The 13892-nt window shown below is 39.0% G+C and overlaps 2 protein-coding genes across 2 annotated transcripts in view; one reads left to right on the forward strand and one right to left on the reverse strand.

Annotated features, from left to right (window-relative positions):
* MED12L (mediator complex subunit 12-like) overlaps positions 1–13892 on the reverse strand; it is a 317020-nt gene that overhangs the window by 191849 nt on the left and 111279 nt on the right. The gene's annotated exons all lie outside the window — the stretch shown is intronic.
* P2RY14 (purinergic receptor P2Y, G-protein coupled, 14) lies at positions 6135–7163 on the forward strand. The gene has a single exon (XM_012642935.1). The coding sequence runs from the start codon at positions 6147–6149 to the stop codon at positions 7161–7163; it is 1017 nt and encodes a 338-aa protein (XP_012498389.1). The 5' UTR covers positions 6135–6146.

Consider the following 13892-nt stretch of genomic DNA (forward strand, 5'->3'; position numbering starts at 1 on the left):
CAGAGTCTCGTTCTGTCACCCGGGCTAGAGTGCCGTGGCGTCAGCCTAGCTCACAGCAACCTCAAACTCCTGGGCTCAAGCGATCCTCCTGCCTCAGTCTCCCAAGAAGCTGGGACTACAAGGCATGCACCATGACGTTCGGCTGATTTTTTCTATATTTAGTAGAGACAGGGTTCTCGCTCTTGCTCAGGATGGTCTCAAACTCCTGACCTAAGGCAACCCTCCTACCTTGGCCTCCCAGAGTGCTAGGATTACAGGCATGAGCCACTTCTCCCAGCCTAGAAACATTTTTGATTGCCACAGCTTAGGTGGTGGGGTGCTACTGACAACTAATAGGTAAAAGTCAAGAATGTTGCTAAACATCCTACAACACAGAGGACAGCCTCGAACAACAAATAATTACTCGGCCCAAAATGTCAATAGGGCAAAGGTTTTTTGTTTGTTTTTGTTTTTAAACAGACAAACAAAACCACCTGCATTAGACCTATGATTTTTCTGGCTAAAATGATAAATTGTTAAAATCAGTAATTTATTGACCTGATTTGAGAATGCATATCCAATGAAGGAAAAATATAAACCAATAACCAAAAACACTTCATGCCCAACATTCTCAAGGAGTTTAAGTTTCCCACAAGAGTTTACAATCAAATCAATAATTATCAATCTTGACAACAAAGACCAAGTACAGTGAAATAGAAAATGCACAAGTTGAGGTATTTTACAATTATATAAGCTGAATTTAAAAAGTAAGTACAGACATATTTATCCAATAAAAACTGTCTGGTGCTCAATTTAACTTAATTCTTCGTTTTTCTCCTGTAATACAGGAATCTTAGGAAAGACACACTTCGACCACTTGAAAATGACAAGCACTCACTGGGCAAAATTTCTTCATTGAAAGGAAACCTCATATAACACAGAAAATTTTAAAAGGTAATTGAAAAAACCCTCAAGTATTATCAAGAGCTTTGTTAATTTCATCAAAATGCTATAAAGGAATGATTCCTCTTCAGAGAAAGAATTAAAGCATACAATTAGGATGGTGGAAGGTGGTCCATATATAAGAGAAAAATGGGTAAAGGAGTGTAATTACACAGAACATGAGTGAGAACTCAGAGCTAAGAATGTTTTTATTATTAATAAGACGAATGTATTTCTGGAGTGAGCACTGCTTTGTACAGCCCTGTATCAAATTCTGTCCCTGCGGTTATATCTAATACCAACGACCTGAAAACACTTCATCCTAACACCTTGCATGGCACTAAGGGACAAGAGCAATATCTAGATCAGACTGAATCTTGGGCACTGACATTCTTTCTAGCTGTGCAAAAAAAGAAAGAAATTGAGGGAAAGCAACTGACACAATGCTCCTATTACACAGTAATAGCTGTCGTCAGGCCTCATAAATCACGTTCTGCCATGTTCTTTAATTATGTTGTTAAAGACTCCAATGTGATGGTAGATACAAGGCTAAAACATTTCATACCATTTCATTTTCATTTATCTCGATTTGTGAAATAAGGAAGAGTTCCATCTAAGAAAAGCTGAAAATTTACACTATTAAGTAACCCTTTTCAAAAAGCTTAGCTGGGCGCTACGGCTCCTGCTTATAATTTCGGCTACTTGGGACGTTGAGGCGGGAGGATCAGGATGGCTTGAAGTCAGGAGTGGGCAACATAGACCAGCCTGGGCAACACAGTGAGGCCCCTATCTCTTAAAAAAAAAGAAAAATTTTGATTAGCCAAGCGTGATGGCACACCGGTAGTTCCAACTACTTAGGACGCTGAGACAGGGAGATCACTTAATAACCCTATGAGTTCGAGGCTGTAGTGAATGGTCCCACCACTGCCCTCCCACCTGGGTAAGAGAGCTAGATCCCATCTCTGTTTTAAAAAAAATAAATAAAAAAAAGCTTAGGCAGATAAACAAATCTTTCTTAAATGTAATCTCAAGAATTTAGGGAACATTATTTACATTCCTAAGCCCTCAAGGTTAATGCAATGATCAGTTTCACTATAGAAATTTAGTGATAATATCAGAAGTATTAACCATGAGCAGGACTCCACAAACATGGACACCTACACAAACTGGTTCACCAGAACACTCACTTCTTTAGTTTTTTAGTTAATCATCCAAAAGTCCTTTCATTTGTTATCATTTTTCTCATTGGCTATCTCTCATCTTTAATTTACTGGCATAAGCTGGTAAAAAATAGCAAATCAAATGAGTGAGAACCCAGGGCAGGGAAGGGAAAGTTGTTGGTTCACACCAAGAGATTCTGTTTTCTTTTTGATTCATTTGGTTGATACGTTATTGTATGAAATCAACGTCAGGATGTGACTGTTTCCTCCATTGGTGAAATGATTTGAAGTTTCAGGAGGTCCCTTTATCAGAACATTAAATCATCTCTATGCTAAAGATAAGGAGAAGAGACTGGGCAGATATTACAAGGGTGAAATGATACATGCCTTTTTTATGAGTTTGTCCTGTTTTTCATCTAATACATATTGCTGCCATATGGTTCCAATATACCCCTGGCCTCACTTGCCTTGAGAGCTCTCCATGTATTACTGGTCTGATCTGCCCTGTAGAAAAGGCTGCCACTCGCCGAGACACCTGAGTGTTGGTGAGACAGAATGCCCTTGTCACCAACACCACTGCTTACAACAAAATATTTAAGAGCTCAAAAAAATTACTATGAAGAGTGTCCTGCAATTTAGCCTTAGCTCATTACTCATTTAGAGTATTTCTTTAAGATGAAGCAATGTGTCCTGGTGTGAGCCTCTGCGGTACCAAACCAGACAGTGGCACAGGCAGCAGAGACACCCTGCTTCTCCCTCACCCAGCAAGTCTCAAGTCTTTGCATCCTAAAATGGAGACCCATCTGCAATTGCTTAAAATTGCTAAAATAGCAAGAAAAGTATTCCAGGGAAGGACCCAAGTAAGCTGTGAGTATTCACTCCATTTTGAGAGGCATACCTGCTCTAGTTAACCTTGGTCAATCAGCCCCTTCCATCAAACTCAAGGTTGGTGGGAGTGTTGGAGGACTACAGAAAACAATGGTGTGCATCGGAAGGGCATATACATGCAGATTCTCAGCACTCTGAGGAATCTGAGAGCCGAGTTCTGTACCTGTGGCACCAGGCCACATGCAGACACGTTACAGCTCAAAAATATGAACGTCACAGGACTCTGAGAAAGTGACTTTGTAAGGCTTTCTATAATACAAGGAATTATGTCTGTTTATTAAACCATTTCTGGGAATTTCTTCACTATTTCTATATATAGTGGCATCTATAATATTTCTAAAAGGAAAGGAATTTGGCTGTCATTAAATTATTTCTGGGAAATTCTTCACAATTTCACTATATACCTATACATTACATAGTTAATATCTCTCTTCTTGAAAATAACATCTATAGATTTTTATATTTTAAACTCAAGTGAATCCTACAAATACTGAATGCAACCATGAGTACTGCAGCACAACAACTGAGGGGCCGTGTGGCTCGCACTGGAGCACCAAATTAGACCTGGAAGCATACGGCGGTGGGCATTCTCTCAAGCTCTGCAACACTGGCTTTTAGACTAAAATGCATCTAACTGTCAGGAGATGAGACAAATTATTTACCAAATGCAAATTCTTTGTTACAGTAGACAATTAAAAATGGAATATGTCCATCATCTAAATGCCCCCATCATCTAAAATATGAAATAGGCTCATAAGTAGAAAGGCCTAGAAGACCTCCAGAGAAGCAATGAGTACAAACTCACTATACCCAGAGCCAAGCACACAGGGGCCAGAGGGAAGAGGAGGAATAAGTGCTAATGAAAGGTTTTATGGAGGAAGTGATTTGGGGTAATTACTCCTTCTATACGAAGTCCATAAACTGGCAAAATCAAGTGGCCAAAAATACTTCTAGTTTTGCCATAAGCAAAGGGAAGGCATAGATGAAGGGAAAATATACAGAAACAAGATATTCTTGTGTGGGAAGAAGCACACAAGTTTGCATGGATATCATGTTTTACGTGGAATGTGACTGAATTTCATATTTCACATTTCCAAATCTCCCTTTCTCACACTTAATTTTACTGAAACAGCCTGTCACTCACTGTTAGAAAGCATTGTGCAGGGCACCATAAACATAAAGACGAATGACCTATACTCTCCGACAGCAAAGAATGCACTCTCCTCCAGGGGCCCCTTCCCCATGATCCCTGCTAGATCCTAAGAGCAGGGATTCCTGTCTTGTATTCCTAGACTGCATATTCATTTACTGCACAAATAGTTTATGTAATGTTCTAAATATTATGCTAGGAATATAATGGTAAAAAATGACATGGTCTCTCTCCTCTGAAGGAGCTTATAGTAGTGGAAGAAACAAAAACAAACAGTTGGAGAGATGAGTGCTGGGACAGGAGAAAGGCACAGAGTTGTAAGCACATGCAGAAAGAGCCCACCCACCAAGGCTTGGGAAGGTGAAGCTTCCTAAAGGAAGTGACATGACATCCAAGCTGAGGCCTCAAGGATGAAGAGAAGTTAGCCAGCAAAGAAGGCAGGGAAGCAGTTTTCCACACAAATGAGAGTCTGTGCAAATGTCTAAGGTGAGAGAAGTCAGGGAACCTAGGAGGAGGATTTACCAAATAGCCTTTTCAATTAATTTTAATCTTCTCTCTGCTCTAAGTTAATACTTCTGACATTAGTAAGAATATACAGGATTCCCTAATAGAAGATTCTGGGTAATTCACAGCATTGTACAATAAAAACAAATATGGTCCACATACGTCATTTAAAATTTTGTAATAGTCATGTTTTTAAAAAGTAAAATTAAATGGAATAAGCTTAATAACATTTTATTTAATGGAATATTTCTAAAATACTATTTCAATAGGTAATCAATACTAAAAATATTGAGATAATTTACATTTTTCCATGCTAAGTCTATAAAATCTAGTGTGCGTTTTATACTTACAGCACATCTCAATCTGGACTGGCCACATTTCAAGTGCTCAATAGCCACATATGGCTAGTGGGTACCATACTGGAGAGTGTAGATCTTGAATGTACTTTGGGAAGCATTTCTGAGAGTTTTAATATACTTTTTATCATTTGTGTTTGTTTTCTAATTTATAAAAATAATGCAATTCAGTTTTTCAATGGGGGGAAAAACACAGAAAATCTCAATTTTGAAAAGCCATAATCTAATCCAGTTGACATTTGGATGTGCGTGCTTGTAAAACCACTGTCTTATGTATAAAATATATGTGGGGTAGGCTTTTTAAAAAGTAAGGTCAGGCTGGGCATGGTAGCTCCTACCTGTAATCCTAGCATTTTGGGAGGCCGAGGTGGGAGAATTGTTTGAGGTTAGGAATTCAAGACCAGCCTAAGCAAGAGTCAGACCCCATCTATACAAAAAATAGAAAATTAGTTGGGTATGTTGGCACACGCCTGTAGTCCCAGCTACTTGGGAGGCTGAGGCAGGAGGATTCCTTGAGCCCAGGAGTCTGAGGTTGCAGTGAATTATGATGATGCCACTGCACTCTAGCCTGGGCCACAGAGTGAGACTCTGTCTCAAAAATAAATAAATAAATAAATAAAAATAAAAAGCTCTGTCTCAATAGCTCTTAGCAATGTAAACATTTAGATTCATTTTTATGAACCCACAAAAAATTATCTTTTAGGAAAAAAAACTCAGATCACATTTTCAATATAGCTAAAATCAATACATTAAACAGAGTTCTGAATAAAATGAAACATTAACTCTGCTTGTTATTACCTTTTAAAACTATATTTAAACGCACATTTCCTGGAACACTAGAATTTTACAGGGAACAATTACCATTTTTGGGAAATGCTGGTCTCCATATTGCCTGAAAGTTCTCAGACTACCCTGCTCCTCCGATCTATTCTCTGTTCATTGCAAAAAACGAAAAAGGAAGGAAGAGGAGGAGAGAGAAGGAGGGAGGAGAAGTGCCTGACTTATACAGAGTAGAAGGTTAGTTTCAAGAACTTGGTGGGTTTGACCATAAGCCAGTAAGCCGGCCTTGGCTTACTACTCTGCAAATGATTAGGAGGCCATAAATGTCCTTTACTTGAGTGACTAGTTCACAACTCTTTTCAGATCTTTGCCTTCAGAAGTTCCAAGATGATCAATTCAAACACCACAGAGCCTCCGGATGACTCCTGCTCCCAGAACACCCTGATCACCCGGCAAATCATTCCTATGCTATACTTCGTGGTTTTCATGGCAGGGATTCTACTCAATGGAGTGTCAGGATGGATATTCTTTTACGTGCCCAGCTCTAAGAGTTTCATCATCTATCTCAAGAACATTGTTGTTGCAGACTTTCTCATGAGCCTGACTTTTCCTTTCAAGATCCTTGCTGACTCGGGCCTGGGCCCCTGGCAGCTGAACGTGTTTGTGTGCAGGGTCTCGGCCGTGCTCTTCTACGTCAACATGTATGTCAGCATCGTGTTCTTTGGGCTCATCAGCTTTGACAGGTACCATAAAATCGTAAAGCCGCTTTTGACTTCCTTCATCCAGTCAGTGAATTACAGCAAGCTCCTGTCGGTGACAGTATGGATGCTCATGCTCCTTCTTGCTGTTCCGAACATCATTCTGACCAACCAGAGTGTTAAGGAGGTTACGCAGATAAAATGTGTGGAACTGAAAAATGAACTGGGACGCAAGTGGCACAAAGCATCAAACTACATCTTCGTGAGCATTTTCTGGATTGTGTTTCTTTTGCTAATCATTTTCTATACTGCTATCACGAGGAAAATCTTTAAGTCCCACCTTAAGTCCAGAAGGAATTCCGCTTCGGTCAAAAAGAAATCCAGCCGCAACATATTCAGCATCGTGTTTGTATTTTTTGTCTGTTTCGTACCTTACCACATTGCCAGAATCCCCTACACAAAGAGCCAAACAGAAGCTCATTATAGCTGCCAGTCAAAAGAAATCTTGTTCTGTGTGAAGGAATTCACTCTGCTACTATCAGCTGCAAATGTATGTCTGGACCCCATTATTTACTTCTTTCTATGCCAGCCATTTAGGGAAATCTTATGTAAGAAACTGCACATTCCATTAAAAGCTCAGAATGACCTAGACAATTCCAAAACCAAAAGAGAAATTACAATGCATGAAAGCACAGATACTCTGTGAATTCCTGTACCCTTTCGAACTATGTCCTTGTATAACATGTTGTCATCTTCAATTACATAAGAGGAATGAATAAGAAACATGCCCATTATAGGTATCATCTCTAGCATTACTATCCAATTTAGAACATTAATAAAATTCAAATATAAGTTTCCACGCTTTTCTGTAACATCAGAGGAAAAAGTACCCATCAGTGGATTTCTCTCTTAATACTGTCCTTTTTTATTTCCTGTTAATAAAAAGAAAAAAAAATTACATACAATTATTCAGTCCTATTCCTTCCAAATAGGTTTAAATTTATAATCACTACTCTGGTCAGTTAATGTAGAACTTTAAATAGTAAATAAAGAAAATAGGAAGTAATTAAAGATAATTTACATGGGAATCTTATTTCTCTAAACAAAAGAATCAAGTTTTGGCCGGGCGCGGTGGCTCACGCCTGTAATCCTAGCTCTCTGGGAGGCCGAGGCGGGTGGATTGCTCAAGGTTAGGAGTTCGAGACCAGCCCGAGCAAGAGCGAGACCCCGTCTCTACTAAAAAAATAGAAAGAAATGATCTGGACAACTAAAAATATATACATATAGAAAAAATTAGCCAGGCATGGTGGTGCATGCCTGTAGTCCCAGCTACTCGGGAGGCTGAGGCAGGAGGATCACTTGAGCCCAGGAGTCTGAGATTGCTGTGAGCTAGGCTGACGCCACGGCACTCACTCTAGCCCGGGCAACAAAGCGAGACTCTGTCTCAAAAAAAAAAAAAAGAATCAAGTTTAGTATGTGATTTTTTTCCAACAAGGTCCTTAAAGACCAACTTAAAATCAGGTATAGTTTGTAGTAAAGAAAAAAAAAAAAAAAAGTCAAGTCTCTCTGATTTTAAGGAGCAGGATAAGCAGGCACCCAGAAAATCACTTAAGAAATCCCTTACTGATTTATCTCATGGCACTGCAAAGGATAACAGATATAAATTGTGTACTTTCCAATAAAAACATAATTTTTTTCTGAGAGCATCCTGAGGATGATATTAGATACATGCTAAATATATTTTATACAAAGACTTATTAAAGCCCTTTAAGGAGTCCAGGGTCCTGGTATTAAAATATTAAGTGAACTCTACTGAGAGAAACTAGATATTGGCACATGTTACCAGCAAATTCCCCTGTTCAGTAACATGGGAAAAAACAAAATGACTGGGAAAAAGACACACACCCTAGAACATATATTATTCTCTTGTTGGGGTGTGGGACACAACAGTTTTCCTAGAAAGCAAACGGACTTGATTTTTAAAAATCTAAAATTTACAATAATGAGTATAAAATTACATATAAAATAAAAATTCACAAATCACATTTTCTAGAAACCAGATGAATTTAATGTATGGAAGATATGGGATATGGTTGTTGGCTTACAAGTTATCAAAACTAAATTCTCTGCTATTAACTGGCTAGAAGACCTTCAGCCCATCTTTCATATGTTCCACCCATGCATTTTTCCAAGTAATATTTGTACCTATTTCATGCTTTACTGTGTACATACTAAAAAAGAAATTATTTTTAATACTGTCATTTTTTTCTTAATAATCAATGTATGAGGAAACGTTATCAGATTTCCTCACAGTCAAGACATGGGTGGTTTCTTTAATACCCTCAATTATGCATGCTAACACAAAGAAGATAGTTACATAGAAAATTCACAATTTCTATTTGCCAGTGATTTTTCAAAATTAGTATTTTATATGCTCTAGGACATTATGATAGTTTAGGCAAAACTTAGAAAACACACCTTAAATTGAGGAAGAGCTGGGAAGGTTTTCACTTTTTTTTTTTTTTTGAGACAGAGTCTCACTTTGTTGCCCGGGCTAGAGTGAGTGCTGTGGCGTCAGCCTAGCTCACAGCAATCTCAGACTCCTGGGCTCAAGCAATCCTACTGCCTCCGCCTCCCAAGTAGCTGGGACTACAGGCATGCACCACCATGCCTGGCTAATTTTTTTTAATATATATATTTTTAGCTGTCCAATTAATTTCTTTCTATTTTTGGTAGAGACGGGGTCTCGCTCTTGCTCAGGCTGGTCTTGAACTCCTGAGCTCAAACAATCCGCCTGCCTCGGCCTCCCAGAGTGCTAGGATTACAGGCGTGAGCCACCGCGCCCAGCCAAGGTTTTCACTTTTGGTATCTACTTTCTACCCTACTAAGCTAGCTCCCTGCTCTCAACTCTAGGTCAAATATTCTCTCTCAAAAAGGAAAGGAAAAATCCACTGAGCTATGATAAACATTCTTGGTAAACTAAGCTTGCTATCATTGTTTGCCTAAAAACATTTTCAAAAATAAATTGGCAGTGTTTATTCTTCACAACTGCCATTGGCAAAGACGAATGAATGAATACTTGAGTTTTAAATGCCCCCTACTGGGCCATGGGAAAAAATGAAAGTAAAAAAAGAAAAGAGGAGTAGCACCAAGTAATGCCTTTGAGAGAACCGTGCTAAAGCACACAAGTAATGTGGAAGGAAGATTTTTCACGAAACATGCAATAGTGGATAAGGATATTGTTCAGTAACATTTACTGCACGTTAGAACTCTCAGGTCCAGAGTAACAACTAAAAGCAAAGTAGAGCACTGGCAATAATGGATTAACCCAGAAACTTCCCAGAGATCACCAGCATGAGTGCAGGTGCACAACACAGAACACTCACCCCGTCCTTCTGTAGACAAAGCTACAGTGCAGGCCCTCCAGCGCTCAGGGTGCCCACTGAGGCTTACAACTCAGGTGCCTGCAGTGGCAAATATGGTAATGTAAGCATGGCTGTAAGAAAATAGGAAGCTGAGGATGATGGTGGACTTGTGCCTCACCTCACCAAGAAAGATTATTGGGCCTTTAGCTTAAGACAATTATTTTCTCATTCATCAAGAGACATAAAATCACACATTTTTTATACTTCTGGGCCAACAATTAAAAGAAAACTCACCTGTGGATAGAAGATGTCAAAAGCCGCTCTGCAACATCTGTAATGCAGAAATCTAACGAAAAATGTTCAAAAGTGGCTCATGACTATGGCTAAAAATTTCACTTAAATGGGAATCCTTACATTTTCACTGAACTGAGATTCCATTGTGATGAATAATTGATTCAACTATTAATACCTATACAAAAATGTTCTAAAGTATTTTTATAAAAGGAATATTCAAGATAAGAAGAATCAAGAAACAAAGAGATCACAAGAGATCATAATCATATAAAAATATTACACATGACACCTACCCACTGAGGTGGATGGACCTTGCAGTGGTCATTTACAAAATGTCGTTGATGGTAGTGCTCATTTACTGGTCAACTCCTCAGCCTCCATTCTCTTTTCCCAGCAACGGAAACAAAACTTTTCCTTTGGGAAAGTCATTTTTCCCTTTCTCAACCATACAGCCTCCCATGGGGCTGACCCTGCCCCCACGTCAGAGGCAGGCCATAATTGGCTCTAGGTGAGCAGTGTGTCTTTTTCCACTGGCCACAAGTTGGGATGGAACATGACCCAATTTGACCTAATTACAGCAAATCCAGGTTTCTAAAGAAATTCTCTGGAGGGTGTGCTATGAAGATATAAAGTCTAGAAGTGTGTCTTTCATTTGGCTACCATAAGCAGAGAGCCTCAAGCGCCCTGTGAGCTGAAGCCGGCACCATGGAAGGCAGACGGAGGAAATGGTGCATGGTCCATACCCCGTCCTGGCTACACAGCCCTCACCTAAAGCAAAACCCACAAATTTAGACATTCGGGTATGTCAGCCAATAAACCTCTTTTATTGCATAAGCCCAATTTTAGTCATGTGTCTTTTGCAGGGGGGCCGTAACTACAAATGAGAAACTCTTGATACACTGGCTTTGTCTGAAAGAGTAATCCAGAAACTCTAGAAAACACCTTCAGGCTAAGCTTTGCTTCTACTTGATGTTGTTAGTAGTATGTGCCATTAGTTCTGTATTCTGTCTTTAATCCTATTGCTACCATCTATATCCTTTAACTCAAGAGAAAGTATCTAGGATATTAAATACAATATGTCCGATTTCAAATCAAAAGTGCAGTTTATTATATCTCAAACAAGAAGCAGTACAATTAATCAAAGTATGCACCTAAACCATCAATACAGTTTTGCCACAGTAGCTTGTTTATGCCAGCAGCGAAGAAGTCTGGAGAACGAATGGTGATGAAATAGCCAAAGGTGTTTTTCACAGCATGTGGAGAACTGAGTATTTTTCCTTGCAAGACATGGTCCAAAGCCTGGAAGAAGTGGTAGTCAGTTAGTGCGAGGACTGGTGAATACAGTGGATGACAGAGAGTTTCCAAGTCCAGCTTCTGTAGTTTCAACGGCGTTGTTTGTGCGACATGCAGTTGAGCTTTGTCTTGCAAGAGGATGGGCCTATCTCTGTTGACTTGGCTGCTTAATAGCAAGCATCCTCATCATTTTGTCCAGTTAGTTGCAGTAGACATCTGTTGTAATTGAATAACCAGGAGCTGTAGTGGATAATACCAGTGCTAGACCACCAAACAGACACCATTAGCTTCTTGTGATGAATATTTGGTTTTGGACTATGTTTCAGCACTTCATCTTTATGCAACCATTGTGACGAATGCTTGCAATTGTCAAAAGGAATCCATTTTTCATCACACATAACAATACGGTATAGAAATGGTTCACCTTTATGTCACAACAGCAAAGAAAGGCAAGCTTTGAGACAATTTCTCTTCTGACACTCATTTAATTCATGCGGAACCCATCTATCCAGCTTCTTTACCTTGTCCATTTGTTTCAAATGGCCCAATATTGTTGGAATAGTAACGTCAAACGTTGCTGCTAATTCACATAAAGGTTGAAATGGATTCGCTTCCACTACAGCTTTCAGCTCATCATTATCCACCTTGGTCTCACGTCGCCCATGTGGCTCATTTTCAAGATTAAAATCACCAGAACAGAACCATCGACATACTGTGCATTCATTAGCCACATCCTTCCCAAACACTTCGTTGATATTTTGAGCTGTCTGCACTGCATTGGTTCCACAGCAGAACTCATATTCGAAAATAACACATGTTTTTGACTTATCCGTGGTTTCACAAAAATTGCTCTACAAATTTTTTTGAAAGATAATCACAAGCCAAAGTGTGTTGGAAAGACTGAGGATGTACCTTCACAGTAAAAACAAGAAGTGTCAAAGTGAAATGTCAGAGATATCAACTCTCAAACTTAGTACTTAAGGAAATCAGACATTTCATACTTAACAACCTAATATAAATACAGAAAATATCTATAATACCAAAAGAACATTATACAAACTACAAACCTAACAGATCCACCAAAAAAAAAAAAAATGGCATGAGGTTTCTCATAGGTAAGCAGCACTATGAAGGTTTGTGTGTTTGGTACTATGTGGTCTTCAGTAAAAATCATTACTTCCTTTTGGTCACTAGTTTCTGCAAAACACCAATGGCATGGGGATTACCATTACCTGACAGGACATCCCCCAAAAAGAACCACTTTAACAAAATGCAGCTTTCCTTCCCCATAGGCCACTTTTCAAAATGCTTTAACCATTTCATAGCACTGCTTATACAAAATGATTAAATGTTGTAATAATTTATCTGTAGTTAATACATATTATAAATGTTACATATATAAACCAGCTACAGAGGAGAAACAAATAAGGTGCTCCCTAAAGTAGTTTTGGGGTTTTTAGGAAATGTGAGACATTACTCCATTCCTATGTCACCCCCTTCAATAGAAGTTGGGGTATGAGCATGAAGGAGGTGTTATAAAAATAGGCCCATCTTAACAACAACAAAATACGTAGCAAATTTTCTCATTGATAAAGTTTATGAGACTACTTGTTACTTTTTGAAGACATTCACTGTATGATCCCATGGCTTCTCACATTGTCCCCAGTCACAGTTAAGACCTCCTCCCCAAGCCACCTTACCCCACTTCCCAAACATCATCTCAAGTGCTCTGGGGACCTGTGATGCAGGGCTTTAGACCAGGAGTAAATTTGCTCTTCACCAGCCTCCAGGTGTCACCAGCCTTAACCCCCACGGTAGCAGAATGGCAGGTGACACCCACAGCCGTACTACTTGCCCCTTCTTTCCCCAAACACTCTTCATTTGATGAACTGCTAAACCCGCCCTGAAAGTGTGTGACAAAGGCCTAAGTAAGGGCTTACTTTCCTATCCTCTCATGTCCTGACATAAAAGAACACCAAGAAAACATGGCTTTCTTTGTCGTCATACGATATTTCACATAATGTAAAATTATTGAGATTCTAAGCTAAAAGAGTATCTCCACGTTTAACTTGCAGAATTTTATTTTCTTTTTTTGGGGAGTGGGGCTTGCAGCTTTTTCAAGTTGCAATTATTTATGCTCTACTTTCCATCATTAGCTTTCTGAAGGAATGCCGGCTCTCTCTGCTATCTTACAGACTAAAATGAAAAGGTAGCCCTCATTTTGTTTATAAAGTAAAAGTCAATTTCAACTCCATATCGAATTCACTTTCTTGTTAAGAAAAACACTACTTAAAAAAAAAAATGCCATGACCAAGTATATTTTCTTATCTGGCTAGCTAATATTATTAATATGAAAATAGGTGAAAAATAAAATGCTCTTTTTTAAACAAGAAAACCAGCATTCCCATCAATGCTATTTAAAATAAGCTCCTTAAGTGCTTAAAAAGTACGTTCAGAATGCCCTGGTAAAGCACTGAGGAATA

Source organism: Propithecus coquereli, unplaced genomic scaffold (genome assembly GCF_000956105.1).
Source record: "Propithecus coquereli isolate 6110/MARCELLA unplaced genomic scaffold, Pcoq_1.0 Scaffold19, whole genome shotgun sequence".
Taxonomy (NCBI): domain Eukaryota; kingdom Metazoa; phylum Chordata; class Mammalia; order Primates; family Indriidae; genus Propithecus; species Propithecus coquereli.

What these genes read in the sequence shown, in the direction of transcription:
- P2RY14 (XM_012642935.1), top strand. Translation starts at nt 6,147, where the DNA reads ATGATCAATTCAAACACCACAGAGCCTCCGGATGACTCCTGCTCCCAG.